Source organism: Macaca mulatta, chromosome 1 (assembly GCF_049350105.2).
Source record: "Macaca mulatta isolate MMU2019108-1 chromosome 1, T2T-MMU8v2.0, whole genome shotgun sequence".
In the NCBI taxonomy this organism is placed as follows: Eukaryota; Metazoa; Chordata; class Mammalia; order Primates; family Cercopithecidae; genus Macaca; species Macaca mulatta.
In genome coordinates, this window is record NC_133406.1 from 83,968,404 (window position 1) to 83,984,195 (window position 15,792).

The following is a 15,792-nucleotide window of genomic DNA, read 5'->3' on the forward strand; positions in this document are numbered from 1 at the left end:
GCTGAGATTGTGCCACTGCACTCCAGCCTGGGTGACAGAGCAAGACTCCATCTCAAAAAAAAAAAAAAAAAAAGAAAAAGAAACTTGTAGTATCATGATCTTTTAACTGATTCCAACCCTGACTTTCCACTGTATCCTTGTGGAGGTTGTTTTTTAGACATATATAAGCATATTCCATAAGAACTTCATTTAGAGCAAAAGGAAGAGAGAATGGGAGAGGCTGAAATCTTATTTCACTTATACAAGATTATGATCTAACACAAACTCCCAGGAAAACATTCATAAGAGAATAATGCCTGTTTAGTCAGTTTGGAGGATTATCAAACCACAAAGTGAAAGCTGGAATTTCTTTTTTCTTTTTTTTTCTTTTGAGACGGAGTCTTGTTCCATTGCCCAGGATGGAGTGCCGTGGCACAAGTCTCGGCTCACTGCAACCTTTGCCTCCCAGGTTCAAGTGATCCTCCTGCCTCATCCTCCCAAGTAGTTGGGATTATACGTGTGTGCCACAATGTCTGGCTAATTTTTGTATTTTTTTGTAGAGACAGGTTTTCACCATGTTGACTAGGCTGGTCTCAAACTCCTGACCTCAGGTGATTCGGCCATGTTGGCTTCCCAAAGTGCTGGGATTACAGGTGCAAACCACTGAGCCTGGCCTGAATGCTGGGATTTCTTCTCATGAGTTTAGATTGCTTTACCTGTATGTTTATGCTTCACTAAACTACTGCCTGCTTCTGTGATGAGCAGGCACTTTATTTGTCTCCGCAGGTCCATGTTCCTGGCTATGACAAAACAGGCAGGCTCTGGGTCCCCTCACAAGTGAGCAGATGGCGGCAGAGGACCGAAGCCTGGACGGAGGACCCAGGGGAAGGGAGTGGATTTCCACACGGTGGGCTGGAGAATTCCTATGACACCTAGCTCCTGGGCAGAGTTTCTGGGCTGCTCAAGCCATCTCTGGCTCTTAAGCTTCAGCTGGCGGCCAGCAGCCAGCAAACCTCCAGTGTCCTCCTGGGGCTGGCCTCCTGGTCCCTGTAGCTACATGCAGTAATGCATCCATCACTGCAGCCTGCAAATAGGAACCTGAGGGGCCCAATGTGCCTGAAAGATGACAACCCCCGAGACTGGAGTGGGGCCAGGCTCCATCGTCCTCCCGAGGGAGACAGAGGAGCTCCATGTAACCATGGGAGTCATGCCTCGAGGTCAGCTTGGCACACAGGCTCTATAGTTATTTGGGCCTCTGTGTAGATTGTGGCATATCTCCTGATTTGTGAAGTTGGAATAGGAATAACACACGCAAAGCCTGGCCTGGCACAGTGACACTTCACACATTTTTTTTGAAATAGTGAATGAATGAGCATAGAGAAATATTCCTGAACTCGTGTTCCCAGCATGAAAACCTCAATGAACTGGCAAAGGAATAAAAGAGAAAGAAAAGAAGGGGAAAGAAAGGAGAATGGGTGGAAGGAAGATGGAAGAGCAGACGGTAAGCATATCAGCTGCCCAGAAGGGCCTCAGGGGCTGCACAGGACACAGTCCCTGCCAACCCCACCCCTTACCCCAGCCAGGAGAGAATCAAGCCCAAAATTCTTCTCTGCAGCAGCTCCAAGAATACTTTCTGCTTTGCCACGTGGAATGTCCACGCAGGATAGAAAGATCCAAGATCTTCTGAGACTGTCTATTGACCTTCCAGAATGCAGACAGGACGGGGATTGTGCCCTGAAAGATCCTCCCAAGAAAGATCTCCCTTTGAGTCCGCTACAGTGAGTGAATCCCGGTGAAATCGGCGCTGAGGTGCTGGGAGCAAGAAGACCTGGGCCTCTATGCTCCTCTCTTGAGTTCTTGCACTGTGGTGGGGCAGTTCCCATAGTGGATCATGGGTTTCTCTTTCAGTAAGGGGAACTCGGTGACATCCAATTCGACAGACATTCACTAAGGGCCTAGCACCGCGCCTCACGCAGAATAGGTGTACAGAGTAGACACTTGATAAACTCAGAAAGGGAGACGTGGGTTCCTGCTTGCTAAGACTTTATAATCTAGCAGGGGAAACAGAGAAACCATAACCATAGCACAAAGTAGAGAAAATGGGAGCTTTCAGAGCCCCAAGGGGCAGAGGAAAGAATGACGATTCAGAGCGCGTGGAAACTTCATGAGGTGGCTTTCATCTCCTCCCATCCAATGGATGGGTCTTGTGCATTGTTGAGTAGCTCCAGAAAGGCCAAACTGCTCATCTCCTCTGCTAATGGGGCACGTTGCCAGCCCCGTCCTACCTAGGGTATCTTTATCGGTGGGCCCATGTTCATTCCGGCCAAACCCCCCTACTCCCCCCACCCATTTAATCAGGAGGAACGTACTGCCCCCTGGATCCCTTTATCTTCACCCTGCTCCCCGCTTGGATTCAGGATGTTTTAGGGAGGCTTGCAGAAGACAGGGGCCGGGCTGTTTGACCAACCTGGTACAGGGTCTAGCACATAGCAGGGGTGGTAAATAAATAGCTTTGATGAGAACAGACGGGACCAGGGCAAGGCACAAGGCCCGGGCCATGTAAAGCACAGGCCAAGCAAGGCCCTTCCGCTGTTCATAGCTGGGATCTGACCCGGAGAAGAGAGTTCTGTCGCCTGCGGTCCGCGCACCCGGGCCCCTCCGGGCTGCCCTCCCGGGCAAACCGTCCTTCGGGAATGTGGATTGCGCCGGCGGGGCGGGTGGGCGGGGAAGGACACTGAGGGGGCCGGGACCCAAGTTCACGCCTCCCTCCTGCATCCCGCGGCCGGCGGAAGCGATTATCCCCGGCGTCTGGCGGGGCCGGGGCGGGCTCGCACCCCGAGGAGACACGGGCCTCCCCGCGCCCACCTTTGATCGCGCCGCGCCGCCTTCCCCGCCCCCGGCTCGGGAGGGTATAAGTGAAGCCCGCGCCCCTCCGGGCGGCGCGCTGGGCTCCTGAGCGATGGCCGCAGCCGAGTCCAGTGAGCTCCAGTTCGCCGAGGGCGCCGCGTTCCCAGCGTACCGGGCTCCCCACCCCGGCGGGGCGCTCCTACCGCCCCCGAGTCCCGCCGCAGCCCTGCTCCCCGCACCACCCGCGGGCCCCGGCCCAGCGCCCTTCGCTAGCTTCCTCGGCCGGGATCCCGGGCCGGCCCCGCCGCCCCCCGCCAGCCTGGGCTCGCCTGCGCCCCCCAAAGGCGCGGCCGCCCAGTCCGCGTCGCAGCGCCGCAAGCGCACGTCTTTCAGCGCAGAGCAGCTGCAGCTGCTGGAGCTCGTCTTCCGCCGGACCCGGTACCCCGACATCCACCTGCGCGAGCGCCTGGCCGCGCTCACCCTGCTCCCCGAGTCAAGGATCCAGGTGAGGGCCCGCCGCGTTCGCAGGTGCGCCCTGGAGCGGAGGCGCTGCGGCGTCGAGGTCTGGACTCTGGGCTCCTGAGGCCACACCCCGGGACGTTGCAGGCAAGGTGCTTCCCCTGAGGCTCTGTGTCCTAGACTGAAATAGGGCGTGATATCGGCACCTGCTGCACAGGGTGATTGTGGGGCTTATGTGAAATAATTCAGGCCTGCACTGAACGATTTCTAACTCTCATTATTAAATATAACAAGGGCTCCTAGGAGATTAGCCGGTCCCTTGAAATGGCCAAAAAATAATTCCCAGCAGGAAGATAAGAAGTTTTATACTTTTTCCTTATCCAGGAAGAAGACACAGATGAGGGGCAGTTGGGGTTTTCCTCTGGCTTTGAGTGTGAGAATGGGAGCTGAGAGCGGGGAGGGCTGGCTTGCCAAGTTACCCCCTATGCTACTTTCTTGGCAAGTGTTACGTTTTGGGATTAGATTTGAAAGGATGTAGCGAATTGAGGTAAAGCGAGAAGCACCTGGAACTTGTTGTCAGTTTGAAAAATCCAGTCCAAGGTGTGTTTATTTTTATTTATTAATTATTTATTTGAGACGGAGTTTCGCTCTTGTTGCCCAGGTCGCCCAGGTTGGAGTGCAATGGCGCAATCTTGGCTCACTGCAACCTCAGCCTCCCGGGCTCAAGCGATTCTCTTGCCTCAGCCTTCCGAGTAGCTGAGATTACAGGCGCCAGCCATCACGCCCAGCTAATTTTTGTATTTTTAGTAGAGACGGGGTTTCACCATGTTGGTCAGGCTGGTTTCGAATTCCTGACCTCAGGTGATCCACCCGCTTTAGCCTCTCAAAGTGCTGGGATTACAGGGGTGAGCCACCGCGCCCGGGCAGTGTTTATTATCTAAAGTAATCTAGATCAAAATCTTAGAGTTGGTAGGGAGAAGCCTGCCTTTTTGTCTGTCTGTAGCCCCTTGGTCGGTGTCCAAGCGCGGTTTTAAGTAGCAGCCCTCATTTAAACACCGGGAGAGTGGACTTGTTTTCTTTGCACCGCTGGCGGTCATACAGCTGTCAGTCTCAACAGCTGGCATGAGCAAAATACCTCCTTGATTAGTCTGACAAAGGAGTATAGACCTTCAAAAACCGATTTTCTTCATAATTTAATGCAGTTTTCTTCTAAGAATTCTAAGGGCTTCCATTTTTGTGACTCCATTTTTCATGAAAATTTCTCTAACTAAAGAACAGATAGAACTAGGCATTATTCCAATATTTGCATCTGGGAATGGGGAGGCAAGGAAAGCCAGGTGCTCTGAACTTCTAACCGTCAACCCAAGTGCTTTATGAAGACAAGACTCTGGAGAGGAAGCCAGGGGATGTTAAACTGGAACTTACTAGTATGAACTGTGAACATAATGTTAGCATAAAAAACTCCAACCAAAAGCAGCTTTTATTTTCTCCCCTCTTCCAGGTATGGTTCCAGAACAGACGTGCCAAGTCCCGGCGTCAGAGTGGGAAATCCTTCCAACCTTTGGCTAGGCCGGAGATTATCCTCAACCACTCTGCTCCTGGAACTGAAGCGAAATGTCTGAAGCCCCAGCTGCCTCTTGAGGTGGATGTGAACTGCCTGCCCGATCCAAACGGGGTTGGAGGGGGCATCTCTGACTCTAGCTCCCAAGGTCAGAATTTTGAAACCTGTTCCCCTCTTTCTGAAGACATTGGTTCAAAACTGGACTCATGGGAGGAACACATCTTTTCTGCCTTTGGTAACTTTTGAGGATTCTGGGAGAATTCGGGATAAGCTCTGAGGAGTCATGACTGATAGCCTGGGAGAGACACATCAGCATACTGTCCTTTCTGACTTCCATGCTAAGGACATGTGCTTGTTAACCTTGATGATGGTTTTGACAGCACCTCTCACATTTGAAAATACCCTGCGACTCTGTCAATGAAGTAATTTTAAGCCCACACTCCCACCCCAGAGTTCCGGCATTCATTTTTACCTGTGTTCTCTCCAAGCCTGCACATTCCACTTGGTCTGCATCCCTGTGCCTTCTTGCCAGGCCTGTTCTTCGTTTTTGGACTGGTTGTTCAGAACTCATTATTTTCTTCACAAGAATGCCTCAGCTTGACTCAGTTTCCCTTTGTGCTTGATAGCTGCCATTTTCTCCTGGTCCCTCCAAGGCTTATAATCTTAAACTCACTCTACCCCCCGTCTCTTCAACCCTCATCCTAGGTTTATTACTTTTTAAAATTGGGCCTGTTATCTTCGCGTTCAACCATAGCTCCAATGACTCTGCATGCAGATTATTTTGACAGCCCCCCCCCCCACTGCCTCTAGCTTCTCAACTACTTAAAAAAAATTACCCTCTGTGGGCCAGGCATGGTGTCTCACTCCTGTAATCTCAGCACTTTGGGAGGCTGAGTGGGTGGATCACCTGAAGTCAGGAGTTCAAGACCAGCCTGGCCAATATGGCGAAACCCCATCTCTACTAAAAATACAAAAATTAGCTGGGCACGGTGGTGGGAGCCTGTAGTCCCAGCACTCAGGAGGCTGAGGCAGGAGAATCACTTGAGCCTGGGAGGTGGAGGTTGCAGTGATCTAAGATCATGCACGCCACTGCACTCCAGCCTGGGAGACAGAGGGAGACTCTCAAAAAAAAAAAAAAAAAAAAAAAAAAAAAAATTACTCTATGGTTCTGTGGTAACCTCCAGTTCCTACCACATTATAAAAAGCTTTCAGTTATCCTCCCAGATAACCGATACCCTTAGCCTGCAGGACAGCTACGCAAATCTGAAGGTCAACTTTCCACAGCATACATTTTGGTCTTAAGGTCACTCCTTTCAGTTTTGAACGATATTCATACCTTTCACTTTCAAAACACTCGAGGACTCCCCGCCCGCTTTCTGAAGTCTGAAATTTTCTCTAATCCTGATTTGGCACCTGTTACTTCGATCACTCCAATGTTACCCTTAGCACTTGTTACTGTATTTCCTATGCAACTTTTGTGGATTATTAAATGTCTTTCACAAATGTTTCAATGTAATTTCCATTTAAATGAATTCTTTTAGATAACTCTTAGTACAGTGCTTCACTCCACAATTGCTCAGTACATACTATGTGGCCATGAAAGACATTTCTAAAAGTTTCTGCAAATGTAGTTTTTAGCCAGTAATCGATATTATATCACTAGGCCACTGAGCTGAGAAATTTAATTTGGTTAAAAACATATTTTTGCAGGCTGGGCGCGGTGGCTCACGCCTGTAATCCCAGCACTTTGGGAGGCCGAGGCAGGTGGATCACGAGGTCAGGAGATCGAGACCATCCTGGCTAGCATGGTGAAACCCTGTCTCTATAAAAATACAAAAAACTAGCCAGGTGTGGTGGCGGGTGCCTGTAGTCCCAGCTACTTGGGAGGCTGAGGCAGGAGAATGGCGTGAACCCGGGAGGCGGAGCTTGCAGTGAGCCGAGATCACGCCACTGCACTCCAGCCTGGGCAACAGAGCGAGACTCCATCACAAAAAAACAAAAACAAAAACATATTTTTGCTTGAATATTTAATAATATTTTATGAGTATTTGGTTTTGGGAGATTTCTCTTTGCAATTTATAATTCTAAATGTATGTAAATAACCATTTCTAAGTCAGTCTAAGATCAATTAAAATATTTTGATATTTTGAGAGTTTTCGAACTCCTTTAGAGTCAAAGGAAATGGTCTGTGTTATGAGGTAACCCATAGAGGTGAGGTTTCTTTGTAAACTGTGCTTTGAAGTAGGCTCATGGGATGCCATAGCTAGCGAGGGCCAGGACATCATGTCTTGATGGTTACTAGAAGAGCCTGAGATTATATATGCCAGATGCCCTAATTTTCAGAGATGTTATTCAAGTGGTTTGTACTTTTCTTTTTTCTTTTTCTGAGATGGAGTTTTGCTCTGTCACCCAGGCTGTAGTGTAGTGGCATAATCTCGGCTCACTGCAACCTCCGCCTCCTGGGTTCAAGCAATTCTCCCTGCCTCAGCCTCCCGAGTGGCTGGGATTACAGGCACCCGTCACCACGCCCAGCTACATTTTGTATTTTTAGTAGAGACAGAGTTTCACCATGTTGGACAGGCTGGTCTTGAACTCCTGACCTCAGGTGATCCGCCTGCCTCGACCTCCCAAAGTGCTGGAATTAGGTGTGAGCCACCGTGCCTGGCCTGTACTTTTCAGGGTAGCAAATCCACCATTTAAAACAACCAAGAGCTGGGCGACAGAGCAAGACTGTGTCAAAAAACACCACCACATACAAAAATTAGCTAGGCGTGGTGGCACATGCCTGTAATCCCAGCTACTCGGGAGGCTGAGACAGGAGAACTGCTTGAACCTGAGAGGTGGAGGTTGCAGTGAGCCAAGATCGCGCCACTGCACTCCAGCCTGGGCAACAAAGCAAGAATCCATCTCAAAAAACAAAAACAACAACAAAAATAACAAAAACCAACCAAGAGTTTCCAAGCACTTATAAGTTTAGGAAAAAAGCAAGCACGCAACCAACCAGGAAGTTGAGCACAGTAGCTCATGCCTGTAATTCCGGCACTTTGGGAAGCTGAAGTGGGAGGCTGTCTGACCCCAGGAGTTTGAGACCAGTCTGGACAACATAGCAAGACCCTGTCTCAAAAAAATAAAAAGCCAGGCACAGTGACTCACACTGTAATCCCAGGACTTTGGGAGGCCGAGGTGGGCAGATCACTTGAGGTCAGGAGTTCAAGACTAGCCTGGCCAACATGGTGAAACCTTGTCTCTACTAAAAATACAAAAATGAGCCGGGCGTGGTGGCAGGAGCCTGTAGTCCCAGCTACTCGGGAGACTGAGGCAGGAGAACTGCTTGAACCCAGGAGGCAGAGGCTGCAGTGAGCCGAGATTGGGTCACTGCACTCCAGCCTGGGTGACAGAGTGAGACTCTGTCTCAAAAAAAAAAGTCAGGCATGGTGGCATGTGCCTGTGGTCCCAGCTACTCGAGAGGCTGATGTGGGAGGACTGCTTGAGTTCAGGAGTTCAAGGCTGTAGTGACCTATGAGCGTGCCACTGCACTTGGCCTGAGTGACAGAGACCTTGTCCCTGCCATCCCCCCAACAAAAAGCAGCCAAGAGAACATAGTTGAGGCCTTAGCAGCAAAGTGTACTTCTCAATTCTTTGAAAACTGTTTGAAACCAAAAATGAGCTGATAAACATTAGCTATTAACATTATGCTCAGGGCCCATCCTGGAGGTGCTCAGGAGGTCTCACAATCACATTTAAACTTGTGACATGGCCAAATGACATACTACAAATACATTCACAAAACTGAAAGACATATAACACTTTAAATTATGGTCCACTAAGAATCGCACTTACGAAAAAATCTTGTAATTATTGTATTATTGCTTTTATATTGTTTTATGTTGTTTCCCCAGTGAACAACTGTAAAAATCTACAAATATGTAAATCCTGTTGTCACATTTTAAATTGTGGGATCCTCTACGAAGTAGGCTGCAGCTCTCTCAAACTTTCTAAGAGTCCCTAACTGTTAAATGTGTTACAGACATTATCTATTTTATTCTCACACCTACCATGTAAGACAGGGACTAATCTTCCTACTTTAAAGATCAAGAAACTGAATCTAAGTAGTGGTTCACAACTGTACAGCTTATAAATGGCATGGCCAGGACTCAAACTCAGCCCACCCATTAGTCTACCACCATACTCCTATATTGTACTGGTCTTGTTAGTCAGGACTAATGATACTGATGATAAAGTAATGTGATAGGTTTAAAAGCAATCCCCAAGTCAGAATTTCTACATGCCAGTCATTACTGTCTCATCTTTCAAAGAAATCATCACGGAAGACCTCACTCTTATTCTGATGATATTAATGATGCTTAGACCTTTTTTAAACTCTCATTTGCCCACTCATTACACAAATATTTATTTGTTGCCCATGAACAGGCACTTTACCAGGACCTGGAAATAAATGGTGAACAAAAACAGAAACAGTCCCTCCCCTCATGGAGCAGAGGCCAGTAGGGAGACAAAAGACCTCCAGGAAATATTAATATTAAACTGCAAATGTGACAAGTGCTGGAAGGAGAGATATATGATCTGGAGACATTATAATAGGAGATGTGTTGTGGTCAAGGAAATCTTCCTTGAACAAGTGATGCTGAAGGTGAGATCTAGAAAATGATCAAGAGTTACCAAGGAAAGGAGAGGGAACGTAGGTACTGCATGTGCCAAGACCCTGTGAAGTAGTGAGCAGATAAAGAAGTTGGGGAGGGAGGCAGATCATGCATGACTTTATAGGTCTTGTAAAAGAGTTTTGAATTTGTCCTGAAAGCCAAATGAAGATTTTAAAAACATTTATAGACAGAGGGATAACATGATTAATTCCGCATTTTAAGATGATCCCTCTGGCTGCATTTGAACAGGGCTGAGTAGATGCTGGGAGATGTTAGAAGACAACTGCAGTGTTCCAGGTCACTGACGATGGCAGCTGGGCTGCAAGTAGTGGTGGTAATGAAGATGGAGAGAGGTGCATGGATTCAAAAATGCTAATGGGCAAATCTTTTTGTAGATTCTGTGGTTATGAGTGAATGTGACTTTTGGAACTAGCTTAAAGTAACTCAGAACCAAATCTATATATAAAAAAAGCCATGTATGTGCTTGCATATTTGCTCAATCTGGCTTTGATAGCTTTCTTTAGAGCTCCAGAAGTGTGTTAGGCAGTGGCATATCATTCAAATCAATGTATGGCTGACCCAACATGACTACTTTGAAATACAGATTTCTTCCTCCCTAAGCAGAAATAAAATTCAACTGTATTCTTCAGCACAGTCCCTGCTGTCAACACATGAAGGCACTGAAAGACAAACAGTGCTCAATTAAATATGTGTAAAATGAGGTACTATTTAAGTGTGACAAGTAAGCCTTAAGAAATATAAGAGAGGCCGGGTGTGGTGGCTCATGCCTGTAATCCCAGCACTTTGGGAGGCTGAGGCGGGTGGAGCACTTGAAGTCGGGAGTCCGAGACCAGCCTGACCAATACGGTGAAACTCTGTTTCTACTAAAAATACAAAAATTAGCTAGGCGTGGCGGTGCGTGCCTGTAATCCCAGCTACTCAGAAGGCTGAGGCGGGAGAATCCCTTGAACCCGGGAGCTGGTGGTTGCGGTGAGCCGAGATTGCACCACTGCACTCTAGCCTGGGTGACAGACAAAAAAAAAAAAAGAATGTAAAAGAAAAAATGCACAAAATACTTACCCAATTCTAGGCAGAATATATTGCAATCAACCTTTCACTAGGTCTATACCAGGCCAAATAACTTACCTGCTCAATACCATACCACTGGATGGTATGGCAATAAATAAAATCCATATCACTGGATGGTATGGTAATAAATAAAATCCATACCATTGGATGGTATGATACTTCAGAGAGGCTCGGTAATTTGTACTGTTTCCCCTAAAAATATAACTTAATGGAAATTATAATTCTTCAAAACTTTTTAAACAGAAGGTATGCACATCGACTTGAATTAAATGAAAATATAGAAAATAATTTTCATAGATCAATTTATTTAGAATTACAAATATTAAGAATAGAAGATTTATGCATTTCTTAATTAACATAACAGTTTAGCTAAATATAAACTCTGCACTAAAGTTTTGCAGTGGCACAATACCAACAAAGAATACAGAAGCCTTTTTAAACTATACAAAAATTCCAAATGGAAAATAATCTTGTTTATTATACATTAACATATAAAAAGTCTCATTTTATGAGACATCTAAAGGAATTAAAACCACCTCTACAGCTATATCTTAAACTCCAAATTTGAAAAAAATTTATTATATTTTGACTTTATAATATTCTATATTAAAATGAAGAAAATTCCAAATACATACTTTTTACAAGATTAACATTTTAGGCAAGGTTTTCCTAAAAAAGAAAAACAACCCAAACAAGCCTTTCTTCTGCATTTCACAGCACTGGTTATTATATTTGTTTTCTTTATAAAATCTTTTTACTTTATAAATTGTGTACTGTTGGATTTTAACCAGTAATCTGGTTTAAAAGTTGTGCAAATAAACAAAAAAAAAATATGAAAATAGTGTGTTATCAGTCTTTTTTTTTTTTTTTTTTAAATAAATCTCATAACAATGCACTTTTGACCTGAACTGACGGGAAGACATGCCAAATCCATTTGCAGAAATTTAGCATTTTGCACCTTTCTTCCTGTTCCTTCATTTTCTTTCAACAAACAGCAAAGGTTTCTTTTATATAAGTTATGATAAATTAAAATATTTATTATTATAAAATGATCTATAGAACCATGTCACATTGCAAGTATATATAACATATACTTGTATAGTCCACATTTCCCATCTATATTTCAGTGGCTTCCTTAAAACTAGGACTTCCCACACCTCATGATGTTATCTTTTGAAGACTGAGATGGTGATCAACTAAATCAAGTGGAGTTGTAATTTTCTGGATGGAATTTCCACACTGCCACCGACATGAACAAAAAGACCAGGTTTCTTCATACTCTCCATTGCAGCAGTTGTCTGCATGTGTTGCGGTGAATTCATGCACATTAAAAAAAATGGTCAATGTATTCTTCCACGAAATTATATTATGTTCAGATATTTCAGTTTAAAAATATTTGTGAATATAAACATATGTAACATAAGCAATGCTACTGCATCAGAATAATAAAAGAAAAATAAATATAATGCTGGTCAGCAATGCTGGTTTAAGAAGCAGTACAGTCTATTAAAATGCCTTATTTGGAGATTTAAATTTCCCTTGTTTTCCAGCAGTTAGGTTATTTGGTGTTGGAAGCCTATATAAAGGAAAAGAACTTCTCAAAAACAATGTCCCGTGCAGTTGGAATAATGAAATCTTTACTCAGTCTCTGTTGGTGTTATTTGCTGCAAAGGCATGTAAGTTTCCCATCTGGCTCAGGCCACTCTGAATATGTGCAACATGGATTTCTACATTATTCTGAAAGCAACTAGAGAAAGAAGAAACATGGTTAACTACTTTATTTCAAAAAATTAAGAAATAATTTTTAAAAAAGGAAGAGCTGAATTTTAGTTAGGAAACAGCTATGATAAATCTTAGGGAAGGAATAAATCTCCTATAATACATTAGCCATAATTCTACTTTAGTAGTAGTTGAACAAATATGCTCTAAAGAAGCAAAGGAGCCATGTGGGGCTGGAAGGAGAAGATGAGCCTCTCACTGACTGGGGAAGCTCTACTTCTAAGCTGAACCTCCATGCTAACCCCAAACCTAAATACATCTCTTGATTTCTTTATATACAAAATCCATGTGAAATTTCTATTCTGTCAATAGGCTGGATATAAGTGAAAAGCTCTTAAAAATATATTTAATGGATAATAATATATGAGTACTTCACAAATATGCATAATTCTTAAAACTTGGACAGAAAATCACTATGAACTTCACATTAAAATGATTAGAGTGTACCTAACAAATTACCTGATATTAGAAGCATCTATTGTACTCTTGATATCATTTAATGAGTCTGTAAGTGATTTGAATTCAAAGGAATTCAGGTCTCCTCCTTCTGCTAGACACTAAAGGGAAAAAAGTTTCAAAATTTAATTGAATTATAGTTCAAATACAGTCATAAAATACCTGATAGAATCAATTAATTAATTTCTTAGCAACAAGTCAGCATGGGTTGCGTTGTGTCAAATTAAGAAAATATTTTCTCTAAGACTTACCTTAATTTGTAACAAAATAGCTGTAAGCCTGGAAATTAAGTCTGTCAGATTTTCATTTTCCACACAGGGCTGTCCTGTTGAGGAATTTGCATGCCGAACAATTTCCTGTGCTTCTTCCTCACACCTGCGTCTCATATCTGTTGGCTGATCTGCAGGCTGGAGCCCCTGGTCTGGAGCAAGCTGAATACAGATGATTGAAGCATGAGATGCATGTTCAAGAAGCCATGATTATTTCTGTATGTGTTTCTGCCCTCTTTTCAGATTTTAATTTTTATAAAACTAGCATTTAAACTAAAATGGTACTTTTACCTTACAAGTTTTTTTCTTTAACAGTTTCGGATTTATTTTCTATTTTTTGTAACTTTTAATTTTGATATAATTTCAAACTTCTAAAAAAAGTTAAAAGAATAAAACAAAGAACTCTTGATAACATTTACTCAGATTCACTGTTTATGTTTTACTACATTTGATCTGCCATTTGATCTCTGTGAATGTATAATTCTTCCCATTAGTAATTTAAGAATAAGTTGCAAACATTGTGCCTCATTACCTCTAATCAATCCAGTTTGTATTTCCTTGGTATTTTTGAAGAGTACGAGCCAATTATTTTGTGTAATATCCCCCAATGTGGGTTTGTCTGTTTCCTTATGATTAGACTGAAGTTACGCATTTTTGGGCAGAAATACTACAAACATGGTGCTGGGTTCTCTGGTATCTTTATTAGAAGGCACGTGATGTTGACCTGTCCCATTACTGGTGATGTTCTCTTTGATCAATTGGTAAGTGTCTGCCAGATTTCCCTACAGTAAAGGATTTCCTTTTTGTAAGTACTAAGTAGTTGTGAAGAGATACTTTGAGGCTATGTAAACATCCTATTTGTCATCAAACTTCTACCTACCAATTTTAGCATCTGTTGATGATTCTTGTCTATATCAATTATTACTATGATGGTTGCAAAATGGTGTTTTTCTCTTAACACTGCTTCTGTATTTATTAGCTGGCATTTTACTACAAAGTAGTTTCCCTTAAAAAATGAATTAGTATGAACCCATACTGATATGACTTTTATTCTATGGGTTATAATCTCTTACTATATTTATTTATTCTGAAGCTCAAATTGTCCCAGATTTGGCCAGTGGGAACCCTGTCAAGCTGGCTCTTTTTGACACGTCCCCATAATTTGGGGGCACATTTTACTTCCTTGGCATAATAAGGTGGGCCAGGCTCATCTTCTTTCTCTGCCCCAGGTCTGGAATCAGTCTCTTTTTCAAGGAGTCCTGCTTTTTAAAATTGGAGAACAGAGTTGAGAGACCAAGATCTGGGTCTAGGTGTGTTCTTTGCTATTAGGGTGTATTGCTTTTGGCCCTCTCAGCAGACATATACACTCACTTATACTTGTATCATAAAGATAAAATAAACCATGAATTCATACTGATTCCCCCTATTCCCATCTAATGCCACAGGGTTCACTCTAGTCTTCTCTCTCTTCATAACTGCCTTCTTCAACAGTGAGAAACCTGGCTTCCATTATCCTCAATTTTTTTTTTTTTTGAGACAGTCTCACTCTGTTGCCCAGACTGGAGTGCAGTGGTGCGATCTCAGCTCACTACAACCTCTGCCTCCCAAGTTCAATATACTTACTTGCTTCTTTGCTGTCCTAGAGTACACAGTAAGAGTTTCAGAACTGCTGCCGGGCGTGGTGGCTCATGCCTGTAATCCCAGTACTTTGGGAGGCCAAGGTGGGTAGATCACCTAAGGTTAGGAGTTCAAGACCAGCCTGGCCAATATGGTGAAACCCCGTCTCTACTAAAAATATAAAAATTAGCTGGGCATGGTGGTACGTGCCTATAATCACAGCTACTGGGGAGGCTGAGGCAGGAGAATCGCTTGAACCCGGAAGGCGGAGGTTGCAGTGAACCGAGATTGCGCCACTGCACTCCAGCCTGGTGGACAAGAGCGAAAATCCATCTCAAAAAAAGAAAAAAAAAAAAAAAAAAAGAGAGAGTGTTTTGGATTTAGGATTTTTTAAAATTTTAGAATATTTGTATTATACTTACTGGTTGAGAATCCCAAATACAAAACTCCAAAATCCGAAATGCTCCAGTGAGCATTTCCTTTGAGTTTCACTTTGGCACTCAAAAAGTTTTGGACTTTGAAGCATTTCAGACTTGGGATGCTCAACCTATGCTATGTTCAAGCTATCTGAATCAGTTTTTATCCCCTTCAGTAACAGTAAGTTAATGTCACTCGTTTGAAATATAGTTAGGTTCGTTTATTTCTGTTTGTACTACACTTTAGAGTTTACTTGTATTTGTTGGGGAAATGAACACTCAGAAAAATGTCATTCCTTCTTACTCACCAACTCCTACCCCATTCCCAAATTAGTTTCTAATATATCCTTTCTGTGTTTCCTTTTGAAAAATTAAGCTGATACATATATATACTATTTCTACTTATTTCCTACTCCAAAGGTAATATACTTTGGAATATGTATGTGTATTTTTGTATTTGCTTTTTGCATCTAATAACACATCCTGGAAATCACTCCATATCAGTAAAGTAGAGAGCTTCCTCTCTTACAGCAGCATAATATTCAATTGTGTGATGTACCATAAATAGTTTCCTATGTGTGGGCATTTATGTTTATTTCTAACATTTTATAATTACCAATACTGCTTCAATGAATAACTGTATCCTCTAATACTTTTGT

At 43.4% G+C, this 15,792-nt stretch overlaps 2 protein-coding genes across 4 annotated transcripts in view; one reads left to right on the top strand and one right to left on the bottom strand.

The window, feature by feature from the left end:
* Positions 1-765: 765 nt before the first annotated feature.
* On the top strand, positions 766-6,349 carry MIXL1 (Mix paired-like homeobox). Its single transcript, XM_001091234.5, has 2 exons — positions 766-3,331; positions 4,787-6,349. The coding sequence occupies exons 1-2, from the start codon at positions 2,939-2,941 to the stop codon at positions 5,090-5,092; spliced, it is 699 nt and encodes a 232-aa protein (XP_001091234.1). The 5' UTR covers positions 766-2,938; the 3' UTR covers positions 5,093-6,349.
* A 5,281-nt stretch (positions 6,350-11,630) lies between these two features.
* LIN9 (lin-9 DREAM MuvB core complex component) overlaps positions 11,631-15,792 on the bottom strand; it is an 88,690-nt gene continuing 84,528 nt past the window's right edge. For all 3 annotated transcript variants that reach the window (XM_077938773.1, XM_015115129.3, XM_028826173.2), the window contains 3 exons: positions 13,083-13,262; positions 12,835-12,932; positions 11,631-12,343 (listed from right to left, as the gene is read on the bottom strand). In XM_077938773.1, coding sequence (XP_077794899.1) covers positions 12,238-12,343; positions 12,835-12,932; positions 13,083-13,262 — 384 coding nt within the window. In that variant the 3' untranslated portion in view covers positions 11,631-12,237. The remainder of the gene's footprint in view (positions 12,344-12,834; positions 12,933-13,082; positions 13,263-15,792) is intronic.

What these genes read in the sequence shown, in the direction of transcription:
- MIXL1 (XM_001091234.5), top strand. Translation starts at nt 2,939, where the DNA reads ATGGCCGCAGCCGAGTCCAGTGAGCTCCAGTTCGCCGAGGGCGCCGCG. An exon ending in TCCCCGAGTCAAGGATCCAG is followed by an intron (nt 3,332 to 4,786) that starts GTGAGGGCCCGC and finishes CCCCTCTTCCAG; the next exon opens with GTATGGTTCCAGAACAGACG.